The sequence below is a fragment of the Gymnodraco acuticeps genome, unplaced genomic scaffold, assembly GCF_902827175.1.
Source record: "Gymnodraco acuticeps unplaced genomic scaffold, fGymAcu1.1, whole genome shotgun sequence".
NCBI lineage: Eukaryota > Metazoa > Chordata > Actinopteri > Perciformes > Bathydraconidae > Gymnodraco > Gymnodraco acuticeps.
The window spans coordinates 123,828-137,884 of NW_022991287.1; the positions used below are offsets into that span (position 1 = coordinate 123,828).

General features: G+C 41.8%; 1 protein-coding gene across 1 annotated transcript in view; it reads right to left on the bottom strand.

Moving 5' to 3' along the window:
* Positions 1-170: 170 nt before the first annotated feature.
* LOC117562182 (aldehyde dehydrogenase family 3 member A2-like) overlaps positions 171-14,057 on the bottom strand; it is a 63,570-nt gene continuing 49,683 nt past the window's right edge. The window contains 1 exon segment of the mRNA XM_034240018.1: positions 171-206. Coding sequence (XP_034095909.1) covers positions 186-206 — 21 coding nt within the window. The 3' untranslated portion in view covers positions 171-185.

Here is a 14,057-nt window from a genome sequence, read left to right on the forward strand (position 1 = left end):
AATAAAAACATCATTAGCAGCTGAAGAGAAGTGAAATGCCATAAAAACATATATTTAAAAGGACCAATATCAGTCTACGTGAATTTGAAATGTTATGGACCAGTAAATCACATGAGTGCTGTATCAGTCAGGAGTCCATGTCCGATGTCCCAGGATCCCCAGCAGCAGCGGAGTCAAACTGCTCCTCAGCCCCACTGCAGGAACCTCTGCAAGAAACATGGAAGCAATATTGAGTACAAACAAAGATCCAAACACTTTGAAACACACGGAAAACAGATAGTTTAACTTTTCACAGGAGCACAACAAGTGTAGATGTCAACAAAAGGTGGTGGTGGGGTGGAGCGAAACAAAAGGGCCCATTTAGCAGGGGAGAGTGAAGCATGCTGGGTAATAAAGGGAGGCATGATGAGGGGGCATTATGTGGTTAGAATTCCTGGACAACACCACACATTGTCTGCAGGAGACAAAGCCATTGTTGTGTGAGGGTACAGGCCAGTAGGATGTGTGTGTGTGTGGGGGGGGGGACTCATATCTGCGTATCTTGAGAAACTCCATCTGACATTATTTAAAAAGGTTGTAAATAGACACATATTCTCACTGTTTAAGTACAATCTCTGTAAAATTGTTTCCATTGTTACGTAGCCATTTCAGTAAAACATTAACGTTTCCTGCTATAAAGGTGAATATGTTCTCTAATCAAGCCAGCACTTATAAATATGAAATACAGTCTTCCGTTTTAACCTTGGCTGAGACAATAGGGCCAACAAAGTGTGTACATTATTAACAAATAATTAGCACCCAAAAGATAACTACATGTTGTTGTGTTAGCAGGACACTAGTGACATAATGGTTGTTGATCAAGTGGGATTAAGGTCTAATGTGGGGGGAGGGGCAGAGGGCAACTACATAGGGCAACATACATCAGAAATATATTATAATGTGGTGACACAACACTCATTCTGATAGTGTATAAGCATTTTATTAAACAGCTTAGTTGAATAATCGATTCTGATTGGTCAATTTGGACATTCTAGAGGTTAATTCTTGCTAACAGACTGCTGCTAAGGAGAACAGACCGTTGCTAAGGAGGATCAAGGGACTGTGTGCATTGACTGCATTCATATCAATCCGCAGAAAGAAGTCCGGTAAATTGAACGTAAATTGTGGACAACAAACATTAGTTTGCTCCTTCAGAAACACCTTACTAAAAGTAAGTACCTGCAAACGCCATCGGACCTCCACAGCTAATTCAGAATACTGCAGCCCAACTGGTCTTTAATCTCCCCAAGTTCTCCCACACTACAACTCTCCTTCGCTCCTTGCACTGGCTGCCAGAATCTACTTAAAGACACTGGCACTGGCCTACCGAGCTGTGAAGGGACCAGCTCCTTCCTAAATCTAGGCCTTGGTTAAACCATACACTCCAGCACGTGCACTTCGCTCAGCGCAGTGTTGTAGTCAAGTCACCAATTCACAAGTCCAAGTCACTCTCGAGTCCCCACTTTTCGAGTCCAAGTCCGAGTCGGAGTCCAAGTCCGAGTCCAAGTCCGAGTCACCCAAGGAGTGTCCGCTTCAAGTCCGAGTCATCATTACCTGTGTTCGAGTCCAAGTCAAGTCCGAGTCGCAAGTCTTCATGTATTAATCTTAGTGGATATATTTGTTGAAATGTAGCTCCTCCTCTACATTGCTTTTATCCTGTCATGTTATACTAATTTGAAGTGATTATATTTGTATGCCAATATTTTCTTATGATAAAGTTTTCATTTTGCACGTTTATTTTGATAGTAATAAGATCGGGACTCTTATTTTGAAGGAACTTTTACCGGAAGTCAATGGACAATGCAGTGCAGAGCCATATAATGGCTCTGGAGCAGTGCAGCGCCATGGAGCAGTGTAAACACCAAACACACATGTATAGAGTGGCAAAGTCCCTTCCTATTCCGGTGGACCTCCATGGGACCTTATTTCGGGAAAATTATGTATTGAAGTCAATGGAGAGAGAAAGATTATCTTTCGATCCCGTTTGAATTGTGCCACGAATTACACATATGATGTTTGTCAATTTAAAAGATAAAAAAAATGTGTCGTAAAACTGTTAAATAACAAAAAAAAATGTGTGAAACGGTCAATGAACTACATCTCTGGTCTTGCACAACAACACACGTCACCAAGATGGCCGTCACTACTGTCTTGCTAAACAAGGGATTGTCTACCCTCACTATCACCACAATGAAACACGTCCAGAAGAATGTCATGCAAAGCTGCCTGCCTGCCTTCCTTTGATTCTCTCTGAACTGCCTGATCTTTTTAATGTTTAATGTCAACCATTTGTAGTAGAAAAGATCGGCGATCGCCAATGCTAGCGTTAGCATTTCTCCTCCGGGCTTAAATGGTGTATTATAGAATGATCAGTGCTGGAATTGGGCCGGTACTCACCGGTACGCAGTACCGGCACTTCTGGTTCTGACCCATGGAGTACCGGCACTTCTTGCTCAGTACCGGCATGCTGGCGGTACTCCGGTACTCATGCACCGTGCCAGTACTCAACACTCTCCCGCCGTTCTTATTATACATCCATATATATATATACAGCCGCCCGGTACTCAGTAGATGCGTCAAGAGGTGCCGAACGGACATTCTCATCGCTCTAACCGCTGGAGTTTCACAGCGGCTGTCAGCTGTTTACTCCTGTCATTCAAACAGAACGTGCTGGAGAGGGGGCGGGGCTTATCTTCTCCATGTAAATACTGTGGTGGAAACGACTATGTCAAAATTAACCTATTTGACCGTGATTTAATAGTAATACACGTTTCAAAATAATAATAATAATAATAATGCCGAAGTAACAACATACTGAAAACTGTTAGTAAAACCATGTTTTAATGCTTTACAATTTACATACCTAGATGCACGTGTGTTGTGTTTATGCAGTGCAACTCCCACCCAGTGGGTGGCTATGTAGAGTGATAGAACAGAGCAGGCACGCCCCCGAGAGAAGGAAAGCAAGTCACGTCACAAATTAGCATTTCTAAAATGTTAGCGTGGATTAATAAAAGTGCAAAAAGACAGCGGTTGTCGCCGGAAGAAACTTCAAATACAGAGAATGCTGTGCCTGTGTTGGAAATTGTGTCTGATGGGGAGCTTTCTTTGGTTGATCCTCCTGCTCCAAGTTCTAGTGCATTAGCATTAGCACTAGCTCCGCCGCCTCCTCCAGAGCCTCTAACGTTAGCTGCTGCTGGCTCAACTGCCACCACCAACACCGGGCAAAGCGATGCACCTGACTGCTGGACAACGGACCAGGTGCAATATTTTTGCAAGACCAATGCATGGCTCCTTCTTAAAGATAAGAAGCTAGGATGTCGGATATGCAGAGATGTCAAATCTTTGGGAATACACACTGGACAAGGACTGAAACTGTCAACTGAATGGGGTGAGTGTGCAGTGTCTCATTTCGGTGTTGACAAGGGCAAACAACATGCTAGCCTGAGAAAAAAAATCAAAGAACATAAAGAATCACAAGCCCATGTAAAAGCTGCTGACATCCTTACATCTGCTTCACGTGAAACTATTCAACATCAAGTGCAGTCTATGCATAAATCTGAATTAGACACCACTATCAGAGTTTTTCGAACGGCATATAAAATTGGCAAACATAGCCGGCCATTCACAGACATGCCAATTGATTTGAATGTACAGAAACTGAATGGGCTGAACGTGGGCAGGGTTTTGCACTCCAATAAAACCTGTGTCGAAATCATCGACCACATAGCTCATGAGCTGAAGAAAAAAATGGCAAAAGACATTACAGAAAACCAAAGAAAACTCTGTGTTTTGGTCGATGAATCTACCACTATTAGTGGTAAAACGGTGCTTGTTGTGTGTCTACGCTCAGCATTAGCTGATGTTGAGCCCGAAACGTTTTTTTGGGAGCTGATCGAGTTGGATGGAACAACGGCTGATGAAATCACAAAGGCGTTAATGGAGTGTCTTGGAAGAGATTTTAACGAGGACTTTTTAGGTCAGTGTTTCGTTTCTTTTGCATGTGATGGGGCTTCAGTCATGCTAGGGAAGAGAACAGGCGTTGCTACCCAGTTGTGTAGTAAATTCCCAAGCCTGTTTGTGTGGCACTGCTCCAATCATCGTCTAGAGCTGGCAGTTGGGGATGTGGTCAAGGAGGTCTCAGGGCTCAATCATTTCCAGATCTTTTTTGACAAACTCTATTCCTTGTTCCATGCCTCCCCCAAAAATCAGAGGCAGTTAGCGCAGTGTGCGCAAGCAGTCGGACAGCGTCTCCTGGTGATAGGGCGTGTTTTGTCCATCCGCTGGGTGGCTTCAAGTGAAAGGAGCGTCAGAGCAGTCTGGGAAAACTACTGAGTGCTTCATGATCACTTCACAAATGCTGCAAACGACACGAGCAGGGATTCCAGAGACAGAGCAAAGTACAAGGGCCTGGATGATGTGCTCACATCTGCAACGTTTGTCAGCAATCTGGGACTGATGTACGATGCGCTCACAGAGCTCAGCGACCTCTCTCGGCAACTCCAAAAAAGAGAGATGACACTGCCTACAGCAGATAGGCTCTTAACTCGAGAAATACGAGTTTTTGAATCCATGGTCACCATGCCTGGCCCACACATGACTACAGTTCATACAGCTCTAGCTGAGAAGTCCTTCAAGGGTGTTGCCCTGCGTGAGAATGGCAGGCTTGTACAGATTCATGCAGGTCAGTTTTTCCGCAGTATGGTAGAGAATCTGAGACACAGAATGACTTCCACAACCTCCTCTCTTGTCAGCACAAGAGAAATCCCATTACATGGCCGGGAGGCCCGGGACAATCAGCTAATCCAGGACATGAAAGTTATCCATCCTGGAAGTTGGCCTGAAGAGGAGTTAGACGTACAGTATGGGGACGTAGAGGTGCTACGTTTGTGCGAAGTGCTGAAAGTGGACAGAAGAGAGACTGTTCAGGGCTTTCGTGAATACAAGGAAACCAGGGCATCCCGTACACCTGCTGCCATGGAGCCTCTACTGAAAGCAGTCCGAACCATCGCTGTCTCCACTAGTGAGTGTGAGCGGGCATTCAGCTGCATGAACGATATCCTTACTGCAAAAAGGAATGCTCTCTCTGTCAGCCGACTGTCCAGCCTGGTTTTCATTAAATGTAATGGACCATCACTAGGACAGTTCAATCCGGAACAGTATGTGAGGTCCTGGCTGGCAAAGGGAAGGAGAAGTGCTGATGAAAGAGCCTGTCCAGCTCCAGCCCCTGATTCTGATGTCCCCAAGGCCTTCTGGAGCCTTTTCTAACAATGTGAAGTATATTGCAAAGCAGCTCACCCAGTGAGAAGACTTTTGGCATAATGTGCCGATTTGTACAGATCCTGGAGATAGAAGGACTTCAGACCAACCAGGGAGTTATCTGATCAGCTTGGTGTTCAATGTAACTCTTTACCATGGCTCAGACTTTGTTACTTGCAGTTACAGTTTCTCATTTTAGATTGTGCAAATTTTGCATTTGTTTTTACATGTTCTTTGTTCATGCTCTTTATCATTTTTCTGAGTTGGAAAGTTAGATTGCATCATAGTTTACTTTATACATATTTGTATTCTTCAGTGGTGAAGTATATTGCAAAGCAGCTCAGCCATGTGAGAAGACTTTTGGCACTTTTTCGTTTTTCGTTTTCTGAGTTGGAAAGTTAGATTGCATTCAAAATGTACAGAAATACTTAATTTTGTTAAAGCTTTTTATAAAAAATGCTTCTGACCAGAGCTTTGTTTCCTTGTCATTAATGTTGAACACCACCAGAGGGGCTCTCACCTGAAAGGTCTCTGCTTCATGTGTCTTCAGCAGAAGATCTAGACTTTGATTGCTATATTTTCAGTTAATATTGACCTTACTGAGCTTTAGCCATATCCGCTGCCTATCATAAAAAATGTTAAGTACAGTGAACCTTTCTAAAATATACAGTAGTAAAGCGACAAACCCACCAGCATTATAGTAGCCAAATTCTTGTTTGTGGGCTGTATATATAAAATTGACTTGAAAAAGTTGCTGATTTTAGAGTACTGGCACCTTTTTCATTCCAATTCAAGCACTGAGAATGATCACACCAGTGACAGTATAGTCTTCAAAGGGTTCACGAAATATGACTACTACTCTTACTGTTTAACATGTTGGGTTACTTAATGTTACTTCATGCTAAGGCTAATAAAAATGACAAGGCTAAGGCTGTAATGCTAACTAACGTGCTTGCTACTAGCTAGGTAGCTAACTTGATCCAGCCACTTCTGGTCCTTTCATCAGACGGGAAGCGAAAGAACGAGCAAGACCCATTGCTGGTATGATAACAACCTGGTACTAAGCACACAGGCATCTTGTTAAAGTTATCTTATCTTAGCTATCTCTTATATTTAGCAGAGGAAAACCATTGTGACATCAGTTATGACATCACTTACGCGCAGTGGCGAGCCGCCAGGGCCCTCTGTGAGGGCCTAAGATATTCTAAAAAAGAATATTTGAAAACATTAATAAAAAAAACTTTTTTTTTAAATATTATTTTTTATATTTTTTGTTATTACATTTTTCATTAGTTTTACCAAAATAACTTGATTTAATTGTATTTAAAATAATATTTCCAAAGAAATAAATCCTTCGAATCTGCCTGTTCAGTTTCTGTTGGAATGTGAAGGGTTAAATATGAAGGTAGATATGGTGCAAAATGCGAGAGCGTGTAAAACCTGATGTGAGCACTTGCAGAAAAAAAATCTGAGCTTGTGTGCATACATTTACACTTGTATAAAATATCCACGTAACTGTGAAACAAATTTACACTTGTATACAATATCCACGTAATTGTGAACCAAATTTGAAGTCACAGAAGAAAAAAAAAAGTTTTGTAGCTTGTAGAAAAAAAATTAACTTAGTGATGAAATGTTCACTTGCAGAAAAATACATATTTTTGAAATATATTTTCCATTACAACTGCAACTTGGTTATTACAACTCTTAAATCAGTCATTACAACTTGACGAATCTGCTCTGTGGCAGTATACATCAACGAATCTGCGGTCTTGACTTTTGCTACACTTCTTGCGATAAATGTGTTGCAAAAGTAATTTTCACCTGTAGATGTGGGGGAGGGAGGTGGGTTGGAGCGAAGGGGCGGAGCTATCAGAACGACAAGGCTCGGGTCAGTCACAGCCAGGGGCGGACTGGCCATCGGGAATACCGGGAGTTTCCCCGGTGGGCCGGTGCTGTGCATGGGCCGGAGGGCCAAAACAATAAATACATTTAAAAAAATATATATATTTGTGAGTACCGGCCACTCCCTTTTTTTTTTGCTTAACTAAATCCTACCGGCCCACATTTGTAAGTGCCCACATTTGTAAGCGTTCCGGGCCGGCCACTCCCCATCAGGCCCGTAGCAGCTGTCACTGCGCAGTGAAAGATCAGGAGTGAGTTACTGATGGATAAACAAGCTCCAAAGCGTAAAGGAGGTGCACAAAAACTTAGGGATAAAAAAATGAAAGCACTTGAGGAAGGTTCAGCAAAATAAAAATAAATTACAGACTTTTCGTTTGGTCCTGCAGCTGGTTGTAGTTGTAGTACAACCACCACCGGAGAAGCTGATGTAACGTTAGCCGACACAGCGGCCATTCCCAGTGGCAGTGAGTCCAGCAATGAAACTGACACAGTACAGCGGCATCTAGAGCCCAGTACCAGCAGTGATATGATGGTAAGTTAATGTTATGATTGATGCTGAAAGTGAAAATCCTCATTTGGCTAATGCTAGCTTGCTTTTTAATGTAGCAGATGAGGTAATATTAGCTAGCTAGCCTATTTCTAGCTAGCTAGGCTATTGCCTACAGTACATTGTGTGTTCACAGGGACAGCTAATGCATTAGCTAGCTAGCCTATTGCCTACAGTACATTGTGTGTTCACAGGGACAGGGTAAAATTAACAACATTCACTGACCAAATTCTGGTGAAATATGCAAGCTGCTGGTAGATTTGCTTCACTCATTGACAACGGTAATCTATTTGAACATTATAGCCACTTGACTTGGGCTGGTGAATCAATGAGACTACGATGATTGCTTATACTGTCTTTTGTTTGATTAGCTTAGACGTTAGGTTACCTTATTAATACTACAAATAATAAAGGGTCCATTATTTGTCAACCTGCAACTAAAGTTACTGTCTGGTGGAAATTAGCCTGTTACTGTCTTTAAGACTTTACTTGGTTTACATACATAATAATAACATGGTGGTAACATAATAACGTAACATACTAATCAATACTAATCATTTATGTAGGCTGAAGATGATCCTGCTGCTGACACTGACAGAGTTAGTCAAGGCCAGGATGTCAGTGCCACCCCAGTTGATTATTTCACCAGGCCGATGTCAGGCACATTCAGGGTCGGCGTCATGGGGGGTCATTCGCGGGCCATGCCCCCCCAAATGAGTTACTGTGCCCCCCCAACGCAGGGTGGGCAAGCCTTGTCACTTTGCCGATTTTTTTCTTTTTTTTATCATATAGGCTAAGTGAAAACGTTTCCACTAAAGGTTTTTTGTGTGAAATACATCAGAAATAAATAATACAAATATAAAACACAGCCTGAGGTGTGCTCACTGCTGCTCTCTGATTGGTGTGTTGCTTGACCAATGACCCCCGACCTTTTTTTTGTTATCATTACGTGGCTGAGTGTTTAGATGAAAGCCCAGTGGCGGTCTGTTAATCTGTTACACTGATTATACAGTAAAGCCATCGAAAATAATATGATATACAGTACAATACAAGTACATGGGTCTCTGTGTTTCATTCAAGCTCTGTGTGTGTGTGGCACGAGCGCATTTTGTGAGTGCGCGAGCGGTAACGTGGAATGTTGTGGTTAGCATCTGGTTAGCTAGCTATGCTAACGGATATAAAGGGCTGTTTCTACACCAAGGTGGAGGAGAGTCCTCTCCTGTCAGACTGAGAGGATCTTATAACGTCAGCTCAGTGAGGTAAAGGACTCTCTCAGTGTTTAGATAGTTCACTTTAGTGTAAGTTATTTCAGTGGGTCTCAAACGGTTTGGTCACCATTTATGTAAGTATTTTCGAGGAATACCTTTATATGATCATTATAGTTATTAAAAAGAGAATAAATGAAAAACGGGTAAGAAATACTATAGGACAGTAACACAAGAATACAGTTTAAAAGGGGAATGATTAGTGAAATATCCATAAAGAAAAAGTAAATCTGTTTACAGTTCTGTTTCATATGGATGCTGAGAGATGTAGGCTATCCATAGATCTCTTCACTTTGCTCTCAAAGTGCACCAGATTGATGCATTTAACTTAAATATTTTAAAAATAATCTTCCCGGGGGAGCATGCCCCCAGACCCTCCTAGAGGAGGTTAGGTCCACCCCCACCTAAAACATGTTCACATGGATAGGATACTAAATACATTTGCACACTTTTTATATGATGGCCTATGTCCATATCAAATCAAATCAAGTTTTATTTATATAGCACATTTTTCAACGATTTTTGGTCGAGCCAAAGTGCTGTATATACAGTATAATACAAAAATAACCTACAGTAAAGACACTTTACAGCAAATACAACAGCACAGTTTGTGCAGAATATCAGTATGAGAAAACGACACCCTCTGTCCTTATATGTTTCTGTTTTGGTGGTCGTGCCACAACCGTGCATGTATGCACAAGTCATAGGTGCACTATACAATAGCACTACACCCCTGCAATGTGTGTGAAAGACAATAGACTTTACAGCATGTTTTTTAAAATTGAAGTTGCGTTGGTGTTTGTGTGTTGGTTGTTGACGGCAGTGTGTGCCCCCCCTTGGTAAATGATTTCCCCCCCATTCAAGTTGTTCTAGAGCCGACCCTGCCTCTACCGCAATGCATAGGATATTCGCACACCGCAATACAACGTGCGGGCTGGCTTGACTGTTTTTTCCGAAGTGGGGGCTGGCTCGACCACAGTCTGTTTACCCAGTGTTTCCTGACATGAAATGTTGTTATTTCACCTTGCTATTTGTTTTTAACGTATATTAAAAAAACGGGGACATTTCCGGGGACAGGCCAATACAAACGGGGACTGTCCCTAGAAAACGGGGACGTCTGGTTACCCTACTCTATTCCCATTCGCCAACATTTTTCAATATTTGAAAAGTTTTAGTTTTGCAGCTTATTTTTTAGAATCTATTAAAAGTATTGGGCAAATGTTGATATTGTGATGTTGCTAGATGAGAAGTTAGAGACAATCATCTAAATCAAATACCATGAAAATCCATCCGACTGCTGTTGAGACATTTCACTAAGAAATGCAAAATGTTGAACTTCTCCATAACTCTATTGGCGGAAGAGGAAAAGTCCAAAACCAATTGGATTAATGCTCTGTAGACCATCAATTTTTGTTCAAAATGATATTATGGTGTATAGTATTTGATATATTTTAGTCTGGTCAAAGGACTATAAACAATCAAAGCTGCCCAAAGTTGATGTCAGCTCGACCTTGGCTGAAAGGGGCTGGACACTGGTGAGTATTGTTATTTACAGGTCAAAGGTTGGTCAGATAGCACTCGTGAGAGTGACAGGAAGCAAATGCATCTTGACCCCTTCTTCACTTAATGAATGGAGACTGAATGTTGGTGTCACCATGTGGTTGCTCTTCTTTTTGCCCCATGGAATTGGCAATAATTCAACGCTTTGTTGGTTTAATTGCTCGCACCAATGCTCTGTGCGCACATGAAGAAGCTGCGATCTGATGTATTGCCAAACAAACAATCCAAAAATGTCTAAGACAGTGCACTCATCTATTTAAAAGGATGACCACAAGATGTGAGAAAACACTTCAAATTACAAAAGCTAGTGGCATAAAGTGTTTAGCCTCCACTAAAACCCTCAATGAGTGCTGGCACCCTATTTCCAACTAGTTCCACTCTTTCAGAATGAATCCAAACACCAAATTACCAGGTAATAGCAAATTGCTTTAAAAAAGGACTCACGGGCGCAACATTGAACATGAATTAAATTACGTCCATTTAAGGACTGACAAATAAACAACAGTTACATTTCTATTTACGTCTCTTGTTGAAAATAGAAACATTGAAGACATTGTTGAGCCGTGGGCCCTCTGGGGAAATCTGGAGATAATCAGTGAATTCCAGACCTGCTTGGCTTTGCCTCTCTTCATACGTCTCCTGAGACCAGGGGCCTCGTTTATAAACGGTGCATACGCTCAAAAGATGGCGTACGCCAGTTTCTGAGCAATCTTTGCGATTTATAAAAAACAAACTTGCCGGGAAAATGTGCGGTCCTCCACGCACACTCTGACCCATCCGTGCGCACAAAAACCGGAGAGACGAGAAACTGTGACACCGTTGGCAGAAGGAAAAAAGAGAGAAATATGTGGAAATAGTACCATAAATAGAATGTTACCTCTCAAAGGCCTGTTATACGTCCATAACTTGGAGAAATAAATAAATACGGAAATGTTATTGATCACCCCTCGATTATTTTCTCTTGTTAAGAAATGTATTCTCATAAATGATGCGGTAAACAGAAGGACAGAATTACTTTAAACTGATGCCGTTTTGCTTTTCTCTAGGTTGCATACGAGCATGGCTTATACTATCATGTTTAATCATGTTTTGTGCTGTTCGTCAAGACTTGATAAGTCGCTCGTAAAACATGGGAGGTATGGAAACTAAGAACACCATATGTGGTCAATTGTACAGCTGATATAACACAACGCATTAGTTTTAGCAGTGGAGACTCTGCGCACAGCTGATCGACAGCTGGAACACAAACCACAAAACAAAATAAAACAATTCAGATCCAGTTGTCATGACTCCACTCTGGAGGGATTCCCCCATCATTTCTGACAGTTTCTCATCATGGGGGGTCTCCTGTCCCGGCACAAACACACTGCCTGAGGAAGGTTATGTGTATTTTGTCATTAACTTTTTTCGGACCACTTAGCCTATTTATTTATTTTGGTGAAGATCTGATCCCCATGCTGCTACTCTGGTTCAAACTGCATCCACCAAACAATGTGATTTGTCTCCACCTCCACAAAAGAACCCAAATCTGACACGGTGTGAAAAGTCTTTTTTAGCTGTTCTCTCGTCATTTCCTGCGATCTTCTTCATGTCAAAATGATTATTAATACGGGGCGTTTCTTTGACTATTTATAGGCAAATATGGGCGTTACGTGAAGCCCGCAAAAGTTGTGCCGCATTTCGAGTTGATTGTGATTTATAAAGGAAAACTGGCGTAGAACGTGCGTGCGCAGTGTTTTATAAATCGTAATAGTTGTGTGCGTATTTATTTGCTTTGTCCTACGTAAGCCACCTTCCTACGTGAATCCTACGCAAAGCTTTATAAATGAGGCCCCAGGACCTGTCAGTTTGCGTGTGTGTTTAAGAGTATCAGGATTAAATCCTTATTACCTCCTTCCAGTGGCAAACCGTGTCTATCACAACTGGACCATCAGTAGACACACACCCCCCCCCCCCCTCCGCGGCATTATAATGTAATAATACAACTTCATCTTCACCTGTTGCACTTGTCATTTCAACGTTTAAAACGGCATGAATTGCTTCGTCACATTCATCTAGATCCTCTGTCTCAAGCCAGTTAACTAGCGGGCCTTCTAGAGTACCCTGGAACCGAGGGAAACTGAAAGAATACACCCATTGGCTACCAATCAATATGATTGGTTGATCAAACTGTCAGTCCAAACGTACGCTCTCATTCAGTGCCAGGGCATTCTATCAAGGATGTAGAATACCTTGGTTGAAGGATATTCTACCCAGAGACCCAGAACAAGAAATTATTTAAGTGCCTTAGGAGGAAAGATGGGCACAACCATAGGGAGCTAAGGACCAGAGGTTAGGGTTCAACGGTTAAGATGGTGACCTGCAGGGCTGCTGCTTCCTGTAAATAACTTCATAGGTTATGTTGCATGCTTCATTCCCATGATCTGGCAACAGAAGAATCATTTTTAGAGTCCAATGTTGTGGCGTTTGGCTTGAAACCATGCTCCCTCATAGAAAAGTAAATCAAAAAATGTAGAAAAGTAAGCAATTAATGCTGCCCCACCACCATCAAATCTTTGGATGTCATTTGAGGAACAGTTGGCTGGCAAAAAAAAGGTACTAATTCTGCTTAAGGCTCCTATTCATTGGTTATCAGGAAAGGGCATGGGGTTTATTGTATGGATAAGCAAAACAAACAGTACATTAATGGATCTTAAAAGACCAACATCCCAAAACCCTCTTCAGGATGTGTCAAGTAAAACAGATAACACATGTTATCGCCATGGACCAAGTTGAGGATGATCAGTTTAAATCGACCGACACCTCAAAACATGTAGTGGACAATGGAGATGCGTCATTGATCTATCTTGGGTCGATAGTGGGGTATTGTTACACAAAGGTGGCTTACAATAGAGTGCACCAACAAGGACATGATACAGTTTCTTCAGTAATTCACCATTGGCTCAGACATGGCAGATAAATGTAACTCCATCCTTGTTGAGACACTTTTGTCGGTTGGGTCACATTCTACATACTCTGCCTTGTATTTACTGTTTGTTTACAACCAAATCGGGCGTGTGGTGTTAGAAAGACCGGACTTAATATGACTGTTGCACAGATCTCCTGGAAATGGTGGGTGAGCCAGGTTGTAGTTTATGTAGTGTACAAGTTTGAAGTTCCAGTTCAAATTTGCCTTGTGTTTCAAACTTGTCCCACATAAAACAAAACCGCAAACATATTTTCTACCAGATTAGGTTTGTGAACAATGATTTGAAACTATACTATTAAATGCTTCGATCTTGACAATAGGACTACTTGGTTGAGTTTAGTAAAATATATCAGTACATTTGTTACATAACTTGAGCTAAGTACGAACGTAAGAATGTTACGCACGTGATGCACCTTACAAATTAGTCAAGTAGACTTTTTTCGTTTTAACACGGCTTAAACTCAAAGCTCATTATTCATACATCCACCCCAACCCCAACCTTTTAAAGAAGATG